Genomic DNA, 22,306 nt, shown 5'->3' with positions numbered 1-22,306 from the left:
TAAGGTTGATTACGTCGATTAAGCATCATGAGGTGGAGCGTGAGGGGTGGTTCCCTATTTTTTATTTATTTATTTTTGTTGTTGCTGGGAGTTGGAACCCTGTTAGTTAGGTTGCTTAATATTTACGCTAAGTACTCTTTAAAATACCAGAATAGGGAGGATGGTGTAGGTTTAAGTTTATTAGATTGATCAGTATTGCTGAACTATGAAATATATTTTTTTTGCATACAGGTATAACAGAATAGCTTTAGTGTAGTTGTTGTTTTAAACTTGAGTATGAACTTATACAAAATGCAGCAAGATATTTAAAAAACAAAAAACACTATATCGGATTCATATCGGTATCGGCAGATATCCAAATTTATGATATCGGTATCGGACATAAAAAAGTGGTATCGTGCCATCTCTAATCTGGACACACAGATGTGTAAGTTTACATACAGAGTTTAAGGGATGATCATCATTACGGCTCTTTTCTCCACACCTTCAGGGTTTTTTGTCCCTGGTTTCCCGAAGCTGATGCGTTTCCAGGAGCACCACGACCGCATCCTCAAGAAGATGATGCCCAAACTGAAACAGCACCTGGTGAGAAACACGAGACCTGTGTGACAATTAATAATGAAGCAAGTGCTGCATGACGTACCAGCCAGTCATAGTGCCAGAAATGAAACCTTTAATCCCTCAGAGGTGGCTGCTTAATCCTCACTCTGTCACCATTTTCTGTTTGCTGCAGGACAACCAAGAGGTGTTCACCAGTCTCTACACCATGAAGTGGTTCTTCCAGTGCTTTCTGGACAGAGTGAGTGCAGTTACAAGCAAGATATGATCTCACAACCTTCAAAAGGATCTATGAAGACATGTAGAAGAGCAGCAACGTAACTTGGTTAACTTATAAGCTGGGTATTTCCATCATAAGGTTGTTGGCACCTGTACACGTGAAGGGTTTCATGACTCCCAGCCTCAGGGCTTTATAAGCTAGTGTACTCCTGATGCCAAGCCTGGATAATTGTGAATCCATCCATCCAATGTGCTTTATGCTGAAGAGAGAAACCCAATAATCAGTAACTGAAGTTATTGAATAATTTTTTATTATTAACAACCATTGCTGTGATTTCTCTACTTGGTTTCAGCCAATGAGCTGCTCCAATTCAATGATTAAAACCAACCAACCCAACACGTTTCTGACAGCCCGTAAACAGCTTTTAATCGCCAGGAATGTGAGAGGTTTAGGAGCCTGTCAGTGGTGGATTTTTACTTTATTTGTATTTATAAAGCACCTTTAAAACCAAGACTTTCAAAGAAAGTTACAAAGCTCTGAACCGTAATGAAAGCAACAAATATGAAAGGTTACAAATGAATATATTGGATATTAAAGAGGATAAAAGGATCAGCAGTCATGGCAAACCGCATGATTTAAATATGTTTTTAAAAGAGTTCCAAAAGCTGCAAAGACTCAATCGCCTTTAGTGACTGAACAAGCTTTTGGAATGACTGACGAGACCATGCCGGGACATTTTCCCACTCCTTTTCAACAAGAAAGCTGTGACGACTAATATCACTTCTCTTTTTCCTTTTGACTGGTAATCACAACAAAAAGCAGCACTGTACACTGACCCATCGCTGACTCAGAGTCTGCTGCACGTGCAAAGCTACGGCTGCTTTTGGAGGTCGTAGCATGCATGCAGTATTTAGGATTTTTAAAAGATTACGATTATGTTTTGTGTAAGTTAGAGTAATCAGTGCTCCTTTAAAATAATTCCCAGTAAAGTAAGAGGTTCTTTTTTTTTCACGGCAACTGCTGACAGTCACAAAAATATAGATAAATTACCTTCTTCAGTAACTTATCGTCTAACTTTTCGTTCTGCTCGTGGTCAGACTCCCTTCACACTGACCCTCAGGATCTGGGACATCTATATCTTGGAGGGTGAAAGAGTGCTGCCTGCCATGTCCTACACGCTCCTCAAACTGCACAAGAGTAAGACCGTTTCCTCCACAAACTGAAACCAGCTGATTTCACCCCTCACAACACTTCTCATCAGTGTGAGTGTGTGTGTGTCTGCAGAGCACCTGATGAAGCTGTCCATGGAGGAGCTGGTGGAGTTTCTGCAGGTGACTTTGTCCAAAGATTTCTTCTGCGAGGACGACTTTGTGATCGAGCAGCTGCAGGCGTCCATGACAGAGCTCAGGAGGGCGAAGCTGGAGCTGCCCGCACCAGGTACTTCTGCACCAAACAATCCATTTTCTATAAATTATCAAAAAGTCTGCTCTTCTCAAGTAAATCAGTCTCCAGTTGGTTTTAAACTTGTGTTGGAGAGTGACAAAAGTTCCTCTATGCACAAACAATTCCAGAAACCTCACCTCCAGTTGCCCTTTTAGTGCAAATGTGACAAACAAATCCAAGCCAAATGTCAGATTTTACGCTTTTACTCTTGAGGATATCGCTGTACACTCAATCTATGATCTACTTCATCTGTTGGTCAGGAGAAAAAGCAATTTAGTTCTATAAATTTGGAAATAGAAACATCTTCCAACTTTTCTTAATTGTTCTATTTAGTGGCAAAATGTAAGAGAATTGTTTGAGATGTTCACAATCAAGAGGCCAAAGGGAATCAAAGAATCAGCGTACACCCAAGCTGGTACTAGCGTGGCTCTATCCATACATGAAGATCCTCTGAGGGTCCACCTGAAGTCCACAAGATGAGTGAGCTACCACTAAGAAAGGGAAAAAAACAACTACACAAAAATAGACACATTAGTCAGAGTTAGTCGGTGCCCTGACAAACAAACTAACTGGTGTCTATGTAGGTTCTCACTCAGCCTGGGCTCTGTACCACTAAGCAAGCGTAACATATCCAGGGTTTCTTTCCCTTATCTGGATTTACTTACCCTATAACCCAACTTCAGCCGGGATAAGTGCTCTGTGCTTTTCGAATCCTGCTCTGTCTCCTCATTAATCTGCCTTCTCTCCCTTCTTCTTTCAAACAATGTAAGCCAACAACAACAAAAGTGTGGCTGTGAGCGGCGGCCACATTCCCTCCTACAACAGCAACCGGTGGGCTATCCTGACTGGTCCTTCGTTCTCCATGTCTCTGTCCATCTGTCCCACAGTCAGTCCGTCCTGTCTGTCGCCTGTCTGTCCCGCAGCACTCGGGTTTATTTTTCTTTGTTTCTGTCACAAACTGATCTTCCAGCATAATATTTCAGACTTGCTTTGCTGCTTATTTGGAGTCCTTCAATGGTTAGCTCATCTCTTACCTTTAGTTTTTGATCCCCTTCTCCTTTTTGTTTTGACTACCGTACAATGTGGCTGCAGATGTAAAATTGATGATATAAGGCGCCATCTGGTGGGAAACTAAAAGTATTGCATGACTCTGTGTGGAGAACTTTAGTTTTAGAGACAAAATTCCTCATCTTCTAAATTAACCTTGCATTTGTGCTAATGTTACTTAAAGGCACAGCCGTAAATTTAGATAAAGGTCCTTAATGCATCTACACCTGTCTTCACAGTCTTTTCCAGGTTCCTGTGTGGTTGCTTTCCTCCTGCGCCACACTATATAAACCTCTATAACAGCAGCTGTAGCTGAAGGAGGAAGGGCTTTCCTTTCTTCCAGAGCCCACACAACTTTAATAGTAGTCTGTTCACTTTCCTGCCTGCTGACAAGATAATGGGCCTTTTTTTGAACACTGGAGGCTTTTGTTAAACTTATGTTTTAACAGCTATCTGCTGCCACATGTGCTGCTGCTGTGCAGCAGGGCTATTTTAATCTGCATCCTTGTGTCTGAATAGGCTGAACTGTGAGATTTGACAGTTTTATGATTCTGAGTGTTTACTTGGCTTAATTTAAGTTTTTTTTAATCACCACAGCATGTAATTTACTCAGTACTCTGAGTTCTTTATTGCTTCCAAAAACTGCAGAAATGGCATTTAATACAGGGGTGTTGACTTCAAAGAGCAATTTTATTTGCCTCTGACCTGTCAGCAGGTGAGGTGAAAAGACTCTACAGCAGCATTTCTACAGTCATGCTGGAAAAACAATCGCTCACTACACTGGCATCACTTTTCTGTTTGCATCACACAAGTTAAAGGACACTTAAAACAAAATCTGAACAACTGCAGGCCTTACTTACCTCAGTTAAGATTCAAAACCCTGAAGAAGAATCTCCAGCCATCAGTTTGTGTCCTGAAGCACTTTGGACCTGGAGCAGGACAGTGATTGAATGGCTCAAAAAAAACTAAATGAAGGCTTTGGAGTGGCCGGGTCAAAGCTTAAACCCAAATCTGATTGATGTGCTTTGACCTTAAACAGGCTGTTTGTGCTGGAAAACCCTCCAGTGTGGCTGAATTAAAACAATTCTGGGCCCAAATTCCTCCACAGCAATGTGAAACACACGTAGTCAGTAATTGCAAAAGTTTGATTGCAGTTGCTACGAAGGGTGGCACAAGCAGTTATTAGGGTTAAGGGCTTATAACGTCTTTCCTCCTTAATAAATGAAAAACTGCGTTTTGTATTCTTCCCTTATCTTTGTCTTATATTGATATTTGTTCCAATATCAGAAATATGTAAGTGTGATAAATATGCAAAAAACTATGGAATTAATAAGGGGCAAACACTTTTTCACAGCACTGTATAAACCTCTTGATTGAGGGCTGTAGTCTTGCAGTAGCAGAAGAAACACAAGTTTGATTTGTATTTTGTTATCTAATAAAACGCACGAATGAAAAAGAGGATTGTGTTTTGGCTCGTCTAATAAACGTGAATGGAAATGAACGAAGAAAACAAAACAGAAAAGTTGGTTAGGAAAAAAAATTTAATCAGTTGAAATTTGTAGAAAATCCCAAGTTTCTATTTCTTTAAATTAAAACAATAAATTCAATAAGTGAAAGACATTAACTTTGTCCCCCGGTGGGTTTTAAGCAGTTTGTGGTGGAACAAAAGTGACCGAGGTCAGTGGGTAATTTCGTCACGCACACGCTCTTTAGTCTGTGGATGCAGGTCCAATAAGTCGACTTCCTGGATAACTCCCACAGCGCTTCCTCTTCCTCCAGCTGCTGTCGTCCTGACCTGACTCTGGTCATCACTTTTTCCCTTAAAACACCCACATAACCCACACCGTGTGTTCCTGTCAGCTCTGCTCATTTCTTTCAGATGTAAAGCAGCAAGTTTGAGTACTAATGTCAAACCTTGTACTGGTTGTAGAAGCTGAGTACTCGCTCTCTCTTTTTATAGTTGTACTTATAAGTCTCAGTGCATTTAAGAAGGTTCATTAATCAAGAAATATTTCTGTATGACCTTTCAAGCCTGGAGCTACTACTGCAGCCGAGTACTGTTTAATGAAATGTAGAAAGACTAATAATTTCAGAGCACGCTCAGTAGAGTGTCTCTTCCTAATTGAGTCTCCCATGATGGGAATTTATATCAAACATTATTTCTGATGTTTTTTTCCCTATCCTCCTCCCACTCTTTGCCTGTGGATATGTGATTATGTGTCTTCATGAGTGTATTCTCCTTTATTTTGTACTCTCTATGGCAGTGTTGTTGCATGAATTCATGTGCCCGTTTGTGACACGTCATCAGATGTGAACCAGCGCCACACAGTGTGTTCAGTCATCACCGCTCACCTTTGTTTCCTGATGGCGTTCTAATGCGTTTACACCTTTTTTTCCCCCTCCGATCTTTTACAGGTAAAGAGGACGAGTTTCCCAAGAAGCCTCTAGGGCAGCTTCCTCCTGAGATAGCCGTAGCAAACCACGTGGCCAACGGTCAAAGCCACGCGGAGCCAGCCGAGCCCCCCAGGGAGCCAAGTCCTCTACCAGACCCCCAGCGGGACGGACGGCCCCCGAGCCGAGCCCACCGGGAATCGCTGGAGAAACGGATCCGTCACCACAAGGGGGACAAAAGGGAAACCCACTCCAGGGGGTCAGGTGAAATCTCAAATGAGACACAAAAGCAATCCACCTACACCACACCAGAGAGGGGGGCGACACCACTGTCAGCCCCCACCCCAACACCACAGATGACCGCTGTGGATGGAGGAAAGGCTCACGCCATCGCCAACCACAACTCCAACGCAGCCTCTAGCTCCCGCAGAGACATGCCTGGGCCCCGGTGGGTCAAACCCTCCGAGACAAAGCTAGAAGCTTTGCGGGAAATTCAGATGAGCCGAGGGCCATCGCCGGCTCCTTCCAGCCCAGATGACACCGCTCAGCCTCACCGCCGGCCACGCTCCAAGGGCTACGCCCCCGGCACCGACCGAGGCTCCAATGCCTCCCAGTATGATAATGTACCAGGGCTGCCGGAGCAGGACTTCGAGATCCTGGAGCTTGAGAAGCCTCCGTCCAGATTGAGGCCCTTTCGTAATGAGATACCCTACAATGTGTCAGCCCTGCATCAGGGCAGCCCGAGCCACGGGTCCAGCCTGTCTGGGAGTGTCGTCTCCGTGGCACCCGGGCCCAGAATGGCCAGACAGCCTCTTCCTCCTCGTTTTCCTCACAACAGTCCTGTAAATGTTCCGACTGGCTACCCTGACCCAAAGAACCAGTTCCATACCCCACCTCATCAGCACTCCCCAGGCAGGACTACTACTGAGGTCCCCATTCCACATCCCACCCAAAGCGTGGACAACAGACTCTATGCTCTGCCCTCCCGATATCCTGCACCGCCCAGTGCATTGTATGGAGAACGAGCGTATGCCACCACCCAGCGACAGCCCAACAGCTTCTCCCCAGACAAGACCCTCATGAATAACACCTTCGCCACCTACCGCAGGCAGCCAACGCACAGCTCCGCCCGCAATCCTCGGAACCCCAGGCCTCCCCTGGAGCTGGACAACCAAGGGAGCTCCACCCCCATCTATCTGCAACAGCTCACCTCCACAGCACAGGTCTACAGGTTCGAAGGACACCAGCGGGGTGAGCCAAATCCGCACTACCTGCCAGCTCAGCAGGGTGTAGATGGGCTCCAGTGGGAGCCAACGGAGGAGTTGCCCCCTACATCCCCAGGTGGGATGCCTCGCTCGCCCAGCTTCCAGAAGGCGCAGATGTCGCCCCTCGCAGAGTTCACCTTCCCCGACAACCCGGACGCCCTGCGTCAGTACCGACCGCAACTCCAAGAGCAGCAGCAGCACCAGCAGCCTGTGTTACGGCAACAGCTTCCTCAGCTGTTTGGAGGACCACACTACAGGCACGCACAGGAGGCGTTTGCCATGCAGGAGTCCATGCTGCTGTGACAGGACGATATGACGAGACACTGTAAAAACTAAAAGAAAAGAAAACTGAGGCGTAGTCACCAACACTGTGGTAAAGACGACCAGTAGTCCTAGCTTTGTTAGGAACCGGCTTCTACTTTGGTTCGTTGTCGTTCATGTGTGAAGTACTGACCTCCCGACTGTCACGCTGCATCGTAACGTTGCAGGACCCACCAGCCGCTGTTTTTACTGATCACTTTAAAAAAAAAAGATTAAAAAGACTGACTGAAGATTTAATTTTATTTTTGGATGTAAATCATTAACAAGAGGTGACAAGATATAAATATATCTTTTAGAGTCTGATATGTACAGAAGATTTTTTCTTTTCTTTTTTTTTGAGTTATCGGTAACAGGGGAATTTTCTCCTGAGAGCCGATTTATTTTCCATCTTTATTTTTTTATATCTTACTCTCCAGATATGTACCGTAGAGATCAATTAACTCGATATGCTTGTGAATGTTCTTTTTAAAGAAATATGACCAATGGTAGAATTAGCAAACAGTGCTACACGGGTTACCGTGTGTCTTGATTTCCATTTAAATTTTTTTAAGCAGGTTTTGTTAAAACATGTTTAGGACCATGCTTTCTTTAGTTTTTGTCCATTACTAATAGTTTGTTTTTGCATTACTTCAGGCCAGTCTTGTTTTTAATTAATTTCAACTGGGCGGCTCAACATATAGACAGCTGATTTTTGAGGGCTAATATATACTTTAAAAAAAAAAAAAAAATTATGGCTTTAAGTTATCTTGATTGTTATGTAACCATTGATAACACATTTTTTAAATTGCTGTGACATAGTTATCACATCTCGAGCACATGGAGTCCGAGGTGCTTTTAAACTACTTTCAGTACAAGGTTGCTTAACTTCATTATGTCTTACTTCTCTCAACAATGTCACATCCACTGGCATACAGTCATCCGGCGCGCGCACACGCACGCAACAAATGTGAGTCGCATTTTTACCCACCTACTTTTCATACTCTGATGTAGATGCAAGTACTTTCAAACAGTACTACAATGTTCTTTACATCCCCTCAGTCATCTTTGGGTTTTGTTTTAGTTGTGAAACAACTAATTGCAGTCCATTCTGATACTTTGCTTAATAAAAAGAGGTCGGATGAAAATGAACCTTTAAATTTGTTTGTGGTTTTTTAAAATCAGCTCAATAAAAAAAGGTGGGGGGGTGATATCAGGTGTTTTTATATATATATTAGGATGCAGTGCATGGAGAAACACTGTAAATGAGTTTCCAGTGTTGCGAAAGCTTCCAAACCACCACAATTCCTGGATAATGGAATTTCTTGTGCACTCCAAAGGGGCCACGGGTTTTACTTCTAGGACTTTAATGAATATTTTTGTTTAGCAATCAGCAGTAAAAGGAAAATGCACAGGCTTCTGTCACGTAACGGTCACATATTGTTGTCTTTATTGTATACAGCGTTCAATTAGCAAAAAGCCAATTGAGAGCAATGGCAAACCCTGAAAATGTAAACTGTCATTTTAATTCTGGAGTCACTTCAATGCTCTCTCAAGTGCATCTATAAACAATTAAATGCAACATGCAATGTCGGCACCTTTACTGTGCTCTGCATATGCTCAGCCCTCAGTGACCCTAAAAACTTCCACTTTGGAGTAATCCCACTTACAGCTGATCATGGAATATCTAGGAAGTGAAGCAGTCGGTGAAACCAAATGATCAACTGATTGTTTAAATGATATTTATTTCACAATTAGCATACTTGACTAATTTCAGCCTCTTACTTTTAAAGATTTTCTGGCCCTTATGAGCCATTACATTTTTTATTAAATTCAAATTCAAATTTTTATTTGTCACGTACACAGTCATACACAGTACGATATGTAGTGAAATGCTTGGACAACTGCTCGTGACCTAAAGAAAACAAAAAAGGAAAAGGCTATGAATAAGATAGGAAATAAATATGAAAAATTAAAAGGGGTAAATTTAACTAGGAAGGAATAAAATATAAATTAAGGTTAAAAATGAAATAACTGTACAACACAAATTAGAATGAAGGGTAAATTTAACTGGGAAGAATAAGATAAAATATATAAATTAAAGTTGAAAATAAAATAACTGTACAACAAAATACACAATATAGAACTATATAAGAATGTATGAAGAAATCTAAATATAAATAAATATATACACAATAACAGCAACTGTACAAGTATTAACCGGAAATGAAGAATATAGTGACCAGTGTTGTGCAAAACCAAAGTCCAGAAAGTCCAGTGTGTGTGTAAGAACCATATGTGTGGGTCAGTACTGTGTGGTGGTGTGATTGAGAGACCGTATCGCCTGCGGGAAGAAGCTCCTCCTCAGTCTCTCTGTGTTGGTCTTCAGGGAGCGGAATCGCTTTCCTGACCTCAGCAGAGAGAACAGTCTGTTGTTGGGATGGCTGAGGTCCTTCACGATCTTCCTGGCCTTGGTCCAGCACCGCCTGCTGTAGATTGAGTGCAGGTCAGGGAGCTCGGAGCGGATGGTGCGCTCAGCTGACCGCACAACCCTCTCTAGAGCTCGTCTGTCCTGCATGGTGCTGTTCCCGAACCAGGTTAAGATGTTTCCCGCCAGGATGCTCTCTATGGTGCACGAGTAAAAGTTCCTGAGCACCTTGGAGGGCAGTTGGAAGTCTCTCAAGCGTCTGAGGTGGTAGAGACGCTGTCGGGCCTTTTTCACCACGGTGTTGATGTGACAGGACCATGACAGGTCCTGCGTGATGTGAACTCCGAGGTATTTGAAGCTGTCCACTCTCTCCACTGGGCACTCGTTGATGACGGGGGTCTGGTAGTTCCTCTCCTGCTTAGTGCTGAAGTCCACTATCAGCTCCTTTGTCTTACTGACGTTTAGAAGGAGGTTGTTCCTCTGGCACCAGTTCTCCAGATTCCTAATCTCCTTCAGGTAGGCCGTCTCGTTGTTATCAGAGATCAGGCCCACCACGACGGTGTCGTCAGCAAACTTGATGATGGTGGTGGAGCTGGTAGTGGCCACACAGTCATATGTGTACAAAGAGTACAGCAGGGGGCTCAGAACACACCCCTGGGGGGCTCCAGTGCTGAGAGTGGTGGAGGCTGAGACATGTCCGCCCATCCTTACTGCCTGTGGTCTGCCAGTTAGGAAGTTGGAGATCCACTGACACATAGATGAGCTGAGTCCCAGATGCTCCAGCTTGGTGGTGAGTGTGGAGGGAATTATGGTGTTAAATGCAGAGCTGTAGTCTATGAAGAGCATTTTAACATAATTCCCCCTTCTAGTGTCCAAGTGAGTGAGTGATGTGTGGAGGAGATGAGAGATGGCATCGTCTGTGGAACGATTTGGACGGTAAGCGAACTGTAGTGGGTCCAGTGTGTCTGGTAGTGAAGAAATGATGAAGTCTCTGACCAGGCGTTCAAAGCACTTCATCACTACTGAGGTGAGGGCTACAGGGCGATAGTCATTGAGAGAAGCAGGGTGGGGTTTCTTCGGGACAGGAACAATGATGGACTCTTTGAAGCATGTGGGGATCACCGACTGAGATAAAGAGATGTTGAATATCTCAGTGAACACAGGAGCTAGCTGGTATGCGCAGTCTCTGAGGATACGACCTGGGATGCCGTCTGGTCCTGCTGCTTTCCTGGTGTTCACTCTCTTGAAGGCTCTCCTTACTTCATGCTCGGAGATGACGAGCACGTTTCCGGTGCTGGCAGTATCTTCCTGTCTGCGGCTTTGTACGGGTCCATGTCCCCCGTCATGAGTCCCGTGTTGTAGGCAGCGGTGCGGGATCTCAGAGCGTCGCGGATGGTTTTATCCACCCACGGCTTCTGGTTGGGAAACGTTGTGATAGTCTTTGTCTCCACGGTATCATCCGCTAGTTTCCCGATGAATCCCACAACCGCTTCCGTAAACACGTTGACGTCATCGTCGGAGCTGTTTCTGAACATGCCCCAGTCTGCGTCATCGAGTGCGTCCTGTAACGCGGCCACCGATTGATCCGTCCAGCGCGCGACCTTCCTCTGAACCGGAACTTCCTGTTTCAGCCTTTGTTTGTATTTTGGCATGAGGAAGATGGCGGCGTGATCAGATTTGCCAAACGGGGGGCGGGATTGTGCCTTGTAGCCGTCCTTGACCGTAGTGTAGCAGTGGTCCAGTGTCCTTTCACCCCTGGTGGGGCAGGTGATGTGTTGATAAAAGTTCGGCGCTGCGCGTTTGAGGTTGGCGCTATTAAAGTCCCCCGTCACAATAAGCGCAGCGTCCCGGTGTTGTGTCTGGTGCTGTGTGAGTGCCTCATGCAGCTCGCATAAGGTGGTGACCGTGTCCGCTTGTGGTGGAATATAAACGGCACTTACAATGACCGATGTAAATTCCCGAGGTAGATAAAAAGGACGACACATGATGGACAGTAGTTCCAGATTTGGTGTGCAGGAGCGTGTGAGAGGAACAACGTTCGCACTGTTGCACCAGTTGTTGTTCACCATTAAACACACGCCGCCTCCCCTTGACTTCCCCGAGTCCCGTGTCCTGTCCATGCGGTGAACCGAGAAGAACTCGGCCGGCTGGATGGCGTGGTCCGGCACCGCTGGGTTCAGCCATGTCTCGGTGAAGCAGAGGAGATTGCAGTCCCGAATGTCTCTCTGGAACTTTATCCTGGCCCTGAGGTCGTCAAGCTTGTTCTCCAGTGACTGGACGTTGGCGAGCAGGATGCTAGGCAGAGGTGTGCGGTGTGCACGAGCTCTCAGCCTGTTCCTGACGCCGGCTCACTTCCCTCTAGGCCGCCGCCGCTTCCCTTTGTTCTCCCTCGAGATCTCACTCGGCCAGCTCGGATCCGGAGTTAAAAACTTCGAATTGTGAGTACATTGTATACCAATAGAAACAAGAGTGTCACTGTCATACCTAATGTACCCAATGGTGATGATTTTGCCGATTTAGAAACGCTGAAAACTAACTTAAAAAGCAAAGACAAAGAAAAAGTGGTCGGAGCAGTCGTGACGGCAGCCGACCTCACCGGCGCCATCTTATATCCCTTATATTACTGGAAAGACGGGTGGTGGTGTATGTGTCCTGACATTTTAGAAACTGTTTAGTCAAGACTGACTCAGGAAGAATGGAAGTAGTTTATTGCGTCCCTGCTCTAATCAAAGCCAACAAGAAAATGAACATCAAATACAGAAATAAATAACATGTTGCTGAAGACTTTGTAATAAGAGCTGGTAGGCTGCCTAACATCGGCATTCAGCAGCTTGCTTCCACGCTGTTGTTGTGCATCTTTCTGGATAAATTAGCAGGAGACAGCTTCTGAGCTTTGCTGGATAAGCAAAGGATGCTTGGCAGGGCTGTGAAGGTTTGTGCAAACGGTTAACAAATCCGTGGTAGGAGAAGCTGAAAGAGACACCTGTGATGCACCGGGATGTTGCTTTGAATCCAGAACATCTTAAAGCTCAGTCATGTTATTTCAATCCGTGGTTGGAAGCAGATAAATCTGTGAGGAGAGCTCAGAATATTTTATGGAAAATTCTGGATTGATCCAAGAAAACCTTAGAATGTGGGGCACGTTTGGTATGTGATATATTTTATACTTTAACATAGCGCTCTGTGCACATGCTCACTTTGCACCACTACAGAGCTTAGATTCTATCTGATTACATGCCTCCCGGAAGGCTTAATGGATTAGTCGACCACAGGAAATTATGCCTTTTTTTTGTTTGTTTTTTCATGTCATCTTGCAAGTAATTCATCCAGCAAATAAGCAACAATATTCAGGTACACGATGCATTCAAAGTAGCTTCAATGTGATGCTTCTTTTGCTGAAAGGTGTACGAAACCGAGATTAATAGGTTAGGGAAGCATGACGAAGGTAGCTCTCCTCACCTGGCTGGAACACAGTTGTGATGAAAACATAATCCGTTCTGGTTTTTCGTTTAAAACACGCTGGAAGTGATACATTGTTGCGTGTGGTTTGGGGGTTTTTTGTTTGTTTTTTGCCTCATAGTGAACCTATATACCATTTTTTCCATTTGGCACCAAATACAGAAAAAGGAAACCATCACCCTCAGTCTGAGTGGGTCATTTATCAGCAGAAGTTGGCTAATTCCCAAGCTGAAGAAGCACTCGCAAACCAAACATCTCTTCTGAGAGAAGCCTGGCCTACATCCAGGTAGCAGTACCATTGCTAAAAGTCAACTTTGTTTAGGAAGGTTCCTGAATGAGTGAAGACACCCTAAAGTATCTGCATGTCAGTCATAATCAAAGCTGGTCAAACCGTCAAACCAGCTTTAATGAAACGCACTTGAATTCTTTGTTTATTCCATCTGCAATACCATCTGGAAATTGGTCATCTTAATGACAATGGCCTCATTTTTCAGCATGACAACAATCCCAAAGACACAGCAAATGTAGGAAAAGCATAGCTAGATAGAATAGAATAGAATGCCATTATTTAGAAAAACACAATGTTTCAGTAACGACCGGACCTAAACATTACTGGAGCAGTGTGTTGTGCCTCCACGTATTTTTATACACCTTTCAGTAAATTACTGCATAAATTTTCCGTTTTTCTAGCAAAATGTGAAAAGGAAAGGAGGGATTGATGAACACTTTTTCACACTGTTATGTCTTTATGAAAGCAGGCTTTGCTCGTTTAGAGCTGCCTGGGTCAAGTCGCCTAAGCATCGCAATTTGGATTAAAGTCACTCAGATGCTCACCCTCACCCATTTCCCCTGCTTCCTCCTTTTTATGTGCTTTTTAAAAAATAGATGAGGCTAAGAAAATACCAGAAAAATACACTTCCCATAAAAATTCTCAGATAGCTGAAGAAGAACCACGTAGACAGGTTGGTGTTGTGTATGAGGCCCCAGGTTGAAAGTCTACAATGTAAAGATTTACTACATGAAATGAAACTAGTCATGCACATAGCTACTGATACTGACCAATCGTCCCACTCAGCCTCATAATAGATACACCTATGGTATCAATTTCAAAATTCTACATCATCTTGTTCTAAAGTTATCACATTTACAAGATTTTCAGACAACTTGACCTCTGACCCCTGACCTTGAGCCAGAGTTCACTAAGATCTGATTCTTTGCAAACACATTCATAAGGCTCGCAGAATGACTGTCCAACAGGGGGGAAGAACTGCAAATGGATTCTTGTGATTCTCCTAAATTCTGCACTCACTGACATATTGCACCTAGTTGAATTCTACAATACATACATACATACTCATATGCAGTACAGGGGCCCCACAGGGAACTGTGCTGGCATGCACCCTGGATCCAGTGCAGGTGGTGGGAGACAGAAGGACTCTGGCCAAAATAACTTCTCTGATGGACAGAGTCTCCCACCCCGTGCATGTAAATGTTGCTGGACTGCAGAGCTCCTTCAGTGACAGACTGCTGCATCCTAGATGCTTGAAGGAGCGTTTCCGCAGGTCCTTCCTCTCTACAGCTGTCAGACTGCACAATCAAAACTGCTCCCAACAAACATAGAGGTTTACATCAGTGCTATGACAACTTCTGCTGTTATAACTTGCACATTACTTCTCTCAGTCTATATATACACTAACTTATTGGAAGTTACATGTCTACTTTTTAATGCACAGGTACAATACACAACCTGCACTTTTCAAAATATTCTAAATATTCTAAATATGTAAACATCTTTCAGTATCTTGCTCTGTTTGCACACTACAACCTGGGTTTGTATGTAAAATATGTAAACATTGTCTTTCTGTTCTGTGTGTATTTTTGTTTCTTTTTGCCGCTTATACATCAAATTTCCCCTTGTGGGACATTTAAAGCATTATTCTATTCTATTTGTACGTATTGGATGTTCAAAGGACAGAAAAATATTCAAGTTTTTTGTCAGATTCAGTCGCTTATGTCACACACATGGAAGAGAGCTGGCCACCTCATTTTGAAGTTTCAGACTAACTCCTACCTCCTGAGAGCAAAGCTGGGTTCTGAAAGAGATCAGATCCTACAAATTTAAATCAATCTTGTATGTGTGGTAGGAGGGAGGGGTGGTTAAGTCAGCCTCTTCCTACTTCCTAGTAGCTCAGAACTCCATAGTGTCTATACAAACATGCTGTAGTAAGCAACTACCTCGCACCCCGAATTCAGCTCGAATACATTAAAAATGAAAAAACCAAAAATGCTAATGACCAGAATGCACACACTCAACTTGTTACATATTTGACAACATAGAAAAACAAGACAACAGTCTGAATGTTTTTATTTGATATTATTGTTTTATTTGATATATACGATATTTTGTATATGATATATATCTTAAATAAAGCGCCAAATCACAAGTTTCTTCCCTGTTTGTACTGTAAGGTAAAAACAATACAGTACTACAGAGAAGCCCAACAATCAAATGATCCCCCTTTGAGCAAGCACAAGGCGACAGTGGGGAAGAAAAACTCCCTTCTGACAGGAAGAAACTTCCAACGGAACCAGGCTCAGAAAGGGGCAGCCATCCGCTGCGACTGGTTGGGGGTGATGGAAATGGATTTGGTGCTAAAATTCTGCTTCAAGATTTTAAAAGAAGCAAGGCAGCAGGAAAAAGGCAAAAATGTCATGTAATCATTGCTGCCCTTTAAAGCAGCACGTAAAGGGTTTTGAAAAAGCTTTTAACACTGCTGAAAAAAACCTGGAAATTTTGGACTTTTCTGGAGGACTGGGGAGCCCGAATTTCAAATGACTTATCACAGCCTTGTCAAAAGATGAATCATTTGACATCGCAGCATTTAAGACATTGTCTGAGGAGCCAAACTCCTTGATGAGGGATTTGGCCATTTTCTTAATGAACTGATTCTTGTCATTTATCAGATTTATGGCGGACTCTGTGCTGCTGAGTTCAGGCTGTATCAACTCTGTCAGATGGTTGATGAGAGTGTGTATTTCTCTTGAAGTACTTGTGGTCTTAGCCACAGATTGCATGGTCTTAGACTTACATTTTACAAGAAGTGTCTTAAAGAGCAAAAAGGAGAGGTCAGTGGACATTTCCTTAAAATCAGAAGATGACCTTGACACAACACCCATCTCTAATACTTCAAAGGAATCTTTAAGAGAGCCTGAAATGCTCGCAGAGCATTTTTCTGGAGAAACGCTCTTAGGTTCTGCCATTGGAGGTAAGTCGATGGATACCAGAGACCATTTTTCTGGAGAAACGCTCTTAGGTTCTGCCATTGGAGGTGAGTCGATGGATGCCAGAGACCATTTTTCTGGAGAAACGCTCTTAGGTTCTGCCATTGGAGGTGAGTCGATGGATACCAGAGACCATTTTTCTGGAGAAACGCTCTTAGGTTCTGCCATTGGAGGTGAGTCGATGGATACCAGAGACCATTTTTCTGGAGAAACGCTCTTAGGTTCTGCCATTGGAGGTGAGTCGATGGATGCCAGAGACCATTTTTCTGGAGAAACGCTCTTAGGTTCTGCCATTGGAGGTGAGTCGATGGATACCAGAGAGCATTTTTCTGGAAAAACGCTCTTAGGTTCTGCCATTGGAGGTGAGTCGATGGATGCCAGAGAGCATTTTTCTTTGTTCTTTGTTGAATCCATTTCACCAAATATCTCATGGATGACGTCAACTACAGCCTGTTCTACAGGGTTTAGAGCTCGGACACTTTTTGTTTCAGCAGTTATTTCACCTTCTTTTGCTACACCTGATCCTTCTGGAAGCTCAATTTCTTCCCCCTCCTGATCTGAATTTTCATACATTGCAGTCACAAATGTTATTTTCTTGGTTTGTGTTAAAAGCGTGAGACGTTTCCTGAGAGAGCGCCGACTGTTCAACATGTGCCAACAAATGAGCATGGCTAAATATCTGAGGGATATTTATAGCCTCTTGCCTATGTGACGTTGCAGCACATCATAGCCAATCGAATTTCCTTTCAGTGACGTCACGAGCTACGCATGCGCAGACGCCTCACATATATATATAAGGTTGACGTCACGCCGCAATGCATTGTGGGGTCTACGAATCAAAACAAACACACTGTGTTGGAAGACGATTACAAGATGCTTAAAAGCAGCTCAAAAGAGAATGGACTGTATAGAGACCGATTTCGTTCAGAGGGGAAGCAGCGGTACTTGCAGAAAATAGCGTGCATTGGAAATGTGGAGCCGTATGAAATACGGCCGTGGAGTAGAAACCCTGAAGACCAACTGCTATTGACGTAGCCTGACATATTTTCGTACCTTATCTGTGGAATCAGCGCGTACAAGTCGTCATTCAAACAAAGGTAAGTCAGCTCGAGTACTGCGAGTGAAATGCGTTTGATTTCCCTGCAAACATTCACATTAGTGCAGCATAAATTCATTCATGAGGGGAAATTACAGTGAGAACATGTGGAGGCTGTTAGGTGGATAACATAGTGAGTTCAGTGCATTGATGTGACATTGTCCTGAAGGATTTAGATATTCTTTATGGTTAAAGAAATTGCAATGATTTATTCATATTTATTATAAATAATTCTAATTATACATCTTGCTTCCATATTTGTATCTTGTGTCACTAAAAATACATTTTATTTTAATTTTATACATTGATTAATGACCTGCAGAATCTCCTTATCATATTAAGGGATTCATAATTGTCACTTTATGCTTTCTCCATCTCTAAAGTGATTACATTACACATTACATACTTTAAGTTCATTTTCTGCAGGCAGGTTTAGAATATAACATGCAGCGATGGACACATAAAGAAATGAAAAATTACATGTATGTGCTAACTTTCTAAACACTTTGTTACATTTATGATGAAGTAGATAAAACACATTTATGTCGGCCTTGGCTCATAGTTCTTGTCTTTAAATGAACTTTGTCTGTGTGTGTTTCAGGTCCTGCACTCAAAGACTGAATGAACCAGCATTGCAGCCACGGGTCACTGTGAGCATCACAGGGAAGGTTGAAGCCGCCCACTGCACCTGTAAGGCCGGAGTCGCGGAGACCTGCACCCATGCCACTGCTCTTCTGTTTAATGTAGAAGCAACAGTGTTGATCTGTGGCACAAGGACTGTTACAGATGAACCTGCATACTGGGTTTTGCTGGGTAATGTGACCAAGATACAGTCAGTGGTTGGCCATAACATAGACTTCTCCTCTTCAGCTGCCCAAAAAAGGCTCTTGATCAAAACATAAACAGACCATCCGTATTGAAAGGTAAAAGGAGCCGTCCTCCAAAAAGAAAAATCCCAGCTGCTTTTATAGTTTACAAATGACAAAATGTTTCCATAAAATCATGGTAAAAATGGCCTGTATTTATATACAAGGTTGCTTAACTTCATTATGTCTTACTTCTCTCAACAATGTCACATCCACTGGCATACAGTCATCCGGCGCGCGCACACGCACGCAACAAATGTGAGTCGCATTTTTACCCACCTACTTTTCATACTCTGATGTAGATGCAAGTACTTTCAAACAGTACTAAAATGTTCTTTACATCCCCTCAGTCATCTTTGGGTTTTGTTTTAGTTGTGAAACAACTAATTGCAGTCCATTCTGATACTTTGCTTAATAAAAAGAGGTCGGATGAAAATGAACCTTTAAATTTGTTTGTGGTTTTTTAAAATCAGCTCAATAAAAAAAGGTGGGGGGGTGATATCAGGTGTTTTTATATATATATTAGGATGCAGTGCATGGAGAAACACTGTAAATGAGTTTCCAGTGTTGCGAAAGCTTCCAAACCACCACAATTCCTGGATAATGGAATTTCTTGTGCACTCCAAAGGGGCCACGGGTTTTACTTCTAGGACTTTAATGAATATTTTTGTTTAGCAATCAGCAGTAAAAGGAAAATGCACAGGCTTCTGTCACGTAACGGTCACATATTGTTGTCTTTATTGTATACAGCGTTCAATTAGCAAAAAGCCAATTGAGAGCAATGGCAAACCCTGAAAATGTAAAATGTCATTTTAATTCTGGAGTCACTTCAATGCTCTCTCAAGTGCATCTATAAACAATTAAATGCAACATGCAGTGTCGGCACCTTTACTGTGCTCTGCATATGCTCAGCCCTCAGTGACCCTAAAAACTTCCACTTTGGAGTAATCCCACTTACAGCTGATCATGGAATATCTAGGAAGTGAAGCAGTCGGTGAAACCAAATGATCAACTGATTGTTTAAATGATATTTATTTCACAATTAGCATACTTGACTAATTTCAGCCTCTTACTTTTAAAGATTTTCTGGCCCTTATGAGCCATTACATTTTTTATTACTGGAAAGACGGGTGGTGGTGGTGTATGTGTCCTGACATTTTAGAAACTGTTTAGTCAAGACTGACTCAGGAAGAATGGAAGTAGTTTATTGCGTCCCTGCTCTAATCAAAGCCAACAAGAAAATGAACATCAAATACAGAAATAAATAACATGTTGCTGAAGACTTTGTAATAAGAGCTGGTAGGCTGCCTAACATCGGCATTCAGCAGCTTGCTTCCACGCTGTTGTTGTGCATCTTTCTGGATAAATTAGCAGGAGACAGCTTCTGAGCTTTGCTGGATAAGCAAAGGATGCTTGGCAGGGCTGTGAAGGTTTGTGCAAACGGTTAACAAATCCGTGGTAGGAGAAGCTGAAAGAGACACCTGTGATGCACCGGGATGTTGCTTTGAATCCAGAACATCTTAAAGCTCAGTCATGTTATTTCAATCCGTGGTTGGAAGCAGATAAATCTGTGAGGAGAGCTCAGAATATTTTATGGAAAATTCTGGATTGATCCAAGAAAACCTTAGAATGTGGGGCACGTTTGGTATGTGATATATTTTATACTTTAACATAGCGCTCTGTGCACATGCTCACTCTGCACCACTACAGAGCTTAGATTCTATCTGATTACATGCCTCCCGGAAGGCTTAATGGATTAGTCGACCACAGGAAATTATGCCTTTTTTTTGTTTGTTTTTTCATGTCATCTTGCAAGTAATTCATCCAGCAAATAAGCAACAATATTCAGGTACACGATGCATTCAAAGTAGCTTCAATGTGATGCTTCTTTTGCTGAAAGGTGTACGAAACCGAGATTAATAGGTTAGGGAAGCATGACGAAGGTAGCTCTCCTCACCTGGCTGGAACACAGTTGTGATGAAAACATAATCCGTTCTGGTTTTTCGTTTAAAACACGCTGGAAGTGATACATTGTTGCGTGTGGTTTGGGGGTTTTTTGTTTGTTTTTTGCCTCATAGTGAACCTATATACCATTTTTTCCATTTGGCACCAAATACAGAAAAAGGAAACCATCACCCTCAGTCTGAGTGGGTCATTTATCAGCAGAAGTTGGCTAATTCCCAAGCTGAAGAAGCACTCGCAAACCAAACATCTCTTCTGAGAGAAGCCTGGCCTACATCCAGGTAGCAGTACCATTGCTAAAAATCAACTTTGTTTAGGAAGGTTCCTGAATGAGTGAAGACACCCTAAAGTATCTGCATGTCAGTCATAATCAAAGCTGGTCAAACCGTCAAACCAGCTTTAATGAAACGCACTTGAATTCTTTGTTTATTCCATCTGCAATACCATCTGGAAATTGGTCATCTTAATGACAATGGCCTCATTTTTCAGCATGACAACAATCCCAAAGACACAGCAAATGTAGGAAAAGCATAGCTAGATAGAATAGAATAGAATGCCATTATTTAGAAAAACACAATGTTTCAGTAACGACCGGACCTAAACATTACTGGAGCAGTGTGTTGTGCCTCCACGTATTTTTATACACGTTTCAGTAAATTACTGCATAAATTTTCCGTTTTTCTAGCAAAATGTGAAAAGGAAAGGAGGGATTGATGAACACTTTTTCACACTGTTATGTCTTTATGAAAGCAGGCTTTGCTCGTTTAGAGCTGCCTGGGTCAAGTCGCCTAAGCATCGCAATTTGGATTAAAGTCACTCAGATGCTCACCCTCACCCATTTCCCCTGCTTCCTCCTTTTTATGTGCTTTTTAAAAAATAGATGAGGCTAAGAAAATACCAGAAAAATACACTTCCCATAAAAATTCTCAGATAGCTGAAGAAGAACCACGTAGACAGGTTGGTGTTGTGTATGAGGCCCCAGGTTGAAAGTCTACAATGTAAAGATTTACTACATGAAATGAAACTAGTCATGCACATAGCTACTGATACTGACCAATCGTCCCACTCAGCCTCATAATAGATACACCTATGGTATCAATTTCAAAATTCTACATCATCTTGTTCTAAAGTTATCACATTTACAAGATTTTCAGACAACTTGACCTCTGACCCCTGACCTTGAGCCAGAGTTCACTAAGATCTGATTCTTTGCAAACACATTCATAAGGCTCGCAGAATGACTGTCCAACAGGGGGGAAGAACTGCAAATGGATTCTTGTGATTCTCCTAAATTCTGCACTCACTGACATATTGCACCTAGTTGAATTCTACAATACATACATACATACTCATATGCAGTACAGGGGCCCCACAGGGAACTGTGCTGGCATGCACCCTGGATCCAGTGCAGGTGGTGGGAGACAGAAGGACTCTGGCCAAAATAACTTCTCTGATGGACAGAGTCTCCCACCCCGTGCATGTAAATGTTGCTGGACTGCAGAGCTCCTTCAGTGACAGACTGCTGCATCCTAGATGCTTGAAGGAGCGTTTCCGCAGGTCCTTCCTCTCTACAGCTGTCAGACTGCACAATCAAAACTGCTCCCAACAAACATAGAGGTTTACATCAGTGCTATGACAACTTCTGCTGTTATAACTTGCACATTACTTCTCTCAGTCTATATATACACTAACTTATTGGAAGTTACATGTCTACTTTTTAATGCACAGGTACAATACACAACCTGCACTTTTCAAAATATTCTAAATATTCTAAATATGTAAACATCTTTCAGTATCTTGCTCTGTTTGCACACTACAACCTGGGTTTGTATGTAAAATATGTAAACATTGTCTTTCTGTTCTGTGTGTATTTTTGTTTCTTTTTGCCGCTTATACATCAAATTTCCCCTTGTGGGACATTTAAAGCATTATTCTATTCTATTTGTACGTATTGGATGTTCAAAGGACAGAAAAATATTCAAGTTTTTTGTC

The 22,306-nt window shown here is 42.8% G+C and overlaps 1 protein-coding gene and 1 long non-coding RNA gene across 9 annotated transcripts in view; both read left to right on the top strand.

Moving 5' to 3' along the window:
* Positions 1 to 8,373, top strand: part of usp6nl (USP6 N-terminal like) — a 106,284-nt gene extending 97,911 nt beyond the window's left edge. For all 8 annotated transcript variants that reach the window (XM_026148326.2, XM_080291730.1, XM_080291729.1 and 5 more), the window contains 5 exons: positions 491 to 585; positions 734 to 799; positions 1,876 to 1,975; positions 2,063 to 2,215; positions 5,684 to 8,373. In XM_026148326.2, coding sequence (XP_026004111.1) covers positions 491 to 585; positions 734 to 799; positions 1,876 to 1,975; positions 2,063 to 2,215; positions 5,684 to 7,227 — 1,958 coding nt within the window. In that variant the 3' untranslated portion in view covers positions 7,228 to 8,373. The remainder of the gene's footprint in view (positions 1 to 490; positions 586 to 733; positions 800 to 1,875; positions 1,976 to 2,062; positions 2,216 to 5,683) is intronic.
* An 8,831-nt stretch (positions 8,374 to 17,204) lies between these two features.
* LOC145421417 (uncharacterized) lies at positions 17,205 to 18,792 on the top strand. Its single transcript, XR_013902773.1, has 3 exons — positions 17,205 to 17,487; positions 18,088 to 18,409; positions 18,579 to 18,792. It is a non-coding gene; the product is annotated as an uncharacterized LOC145421417 (long non-coding RNA).
* Positions 18,793 to 22,306: the final 3,514 nt, after the last annotated feature.

The sequence above is a fragment of the Astatotilapia calliptera genome, chromosome 17, assembly GCF_964374335.1.
Source record: "Astatotilapia calliptera chromosome 17, fAstCal68.1, whole genome shotgun sequence".
Taxonomy (NCBI): domain Eukaryota; kingdom Metazoa; phylum Chordata; class Actinopteri; order Cichliformes; family Cichlidae; genus Astatotilapia; species Astatotilapia calliptera.
This window is presented reverse-complemented; position numbering and strand designations above follow the sequence as displayed.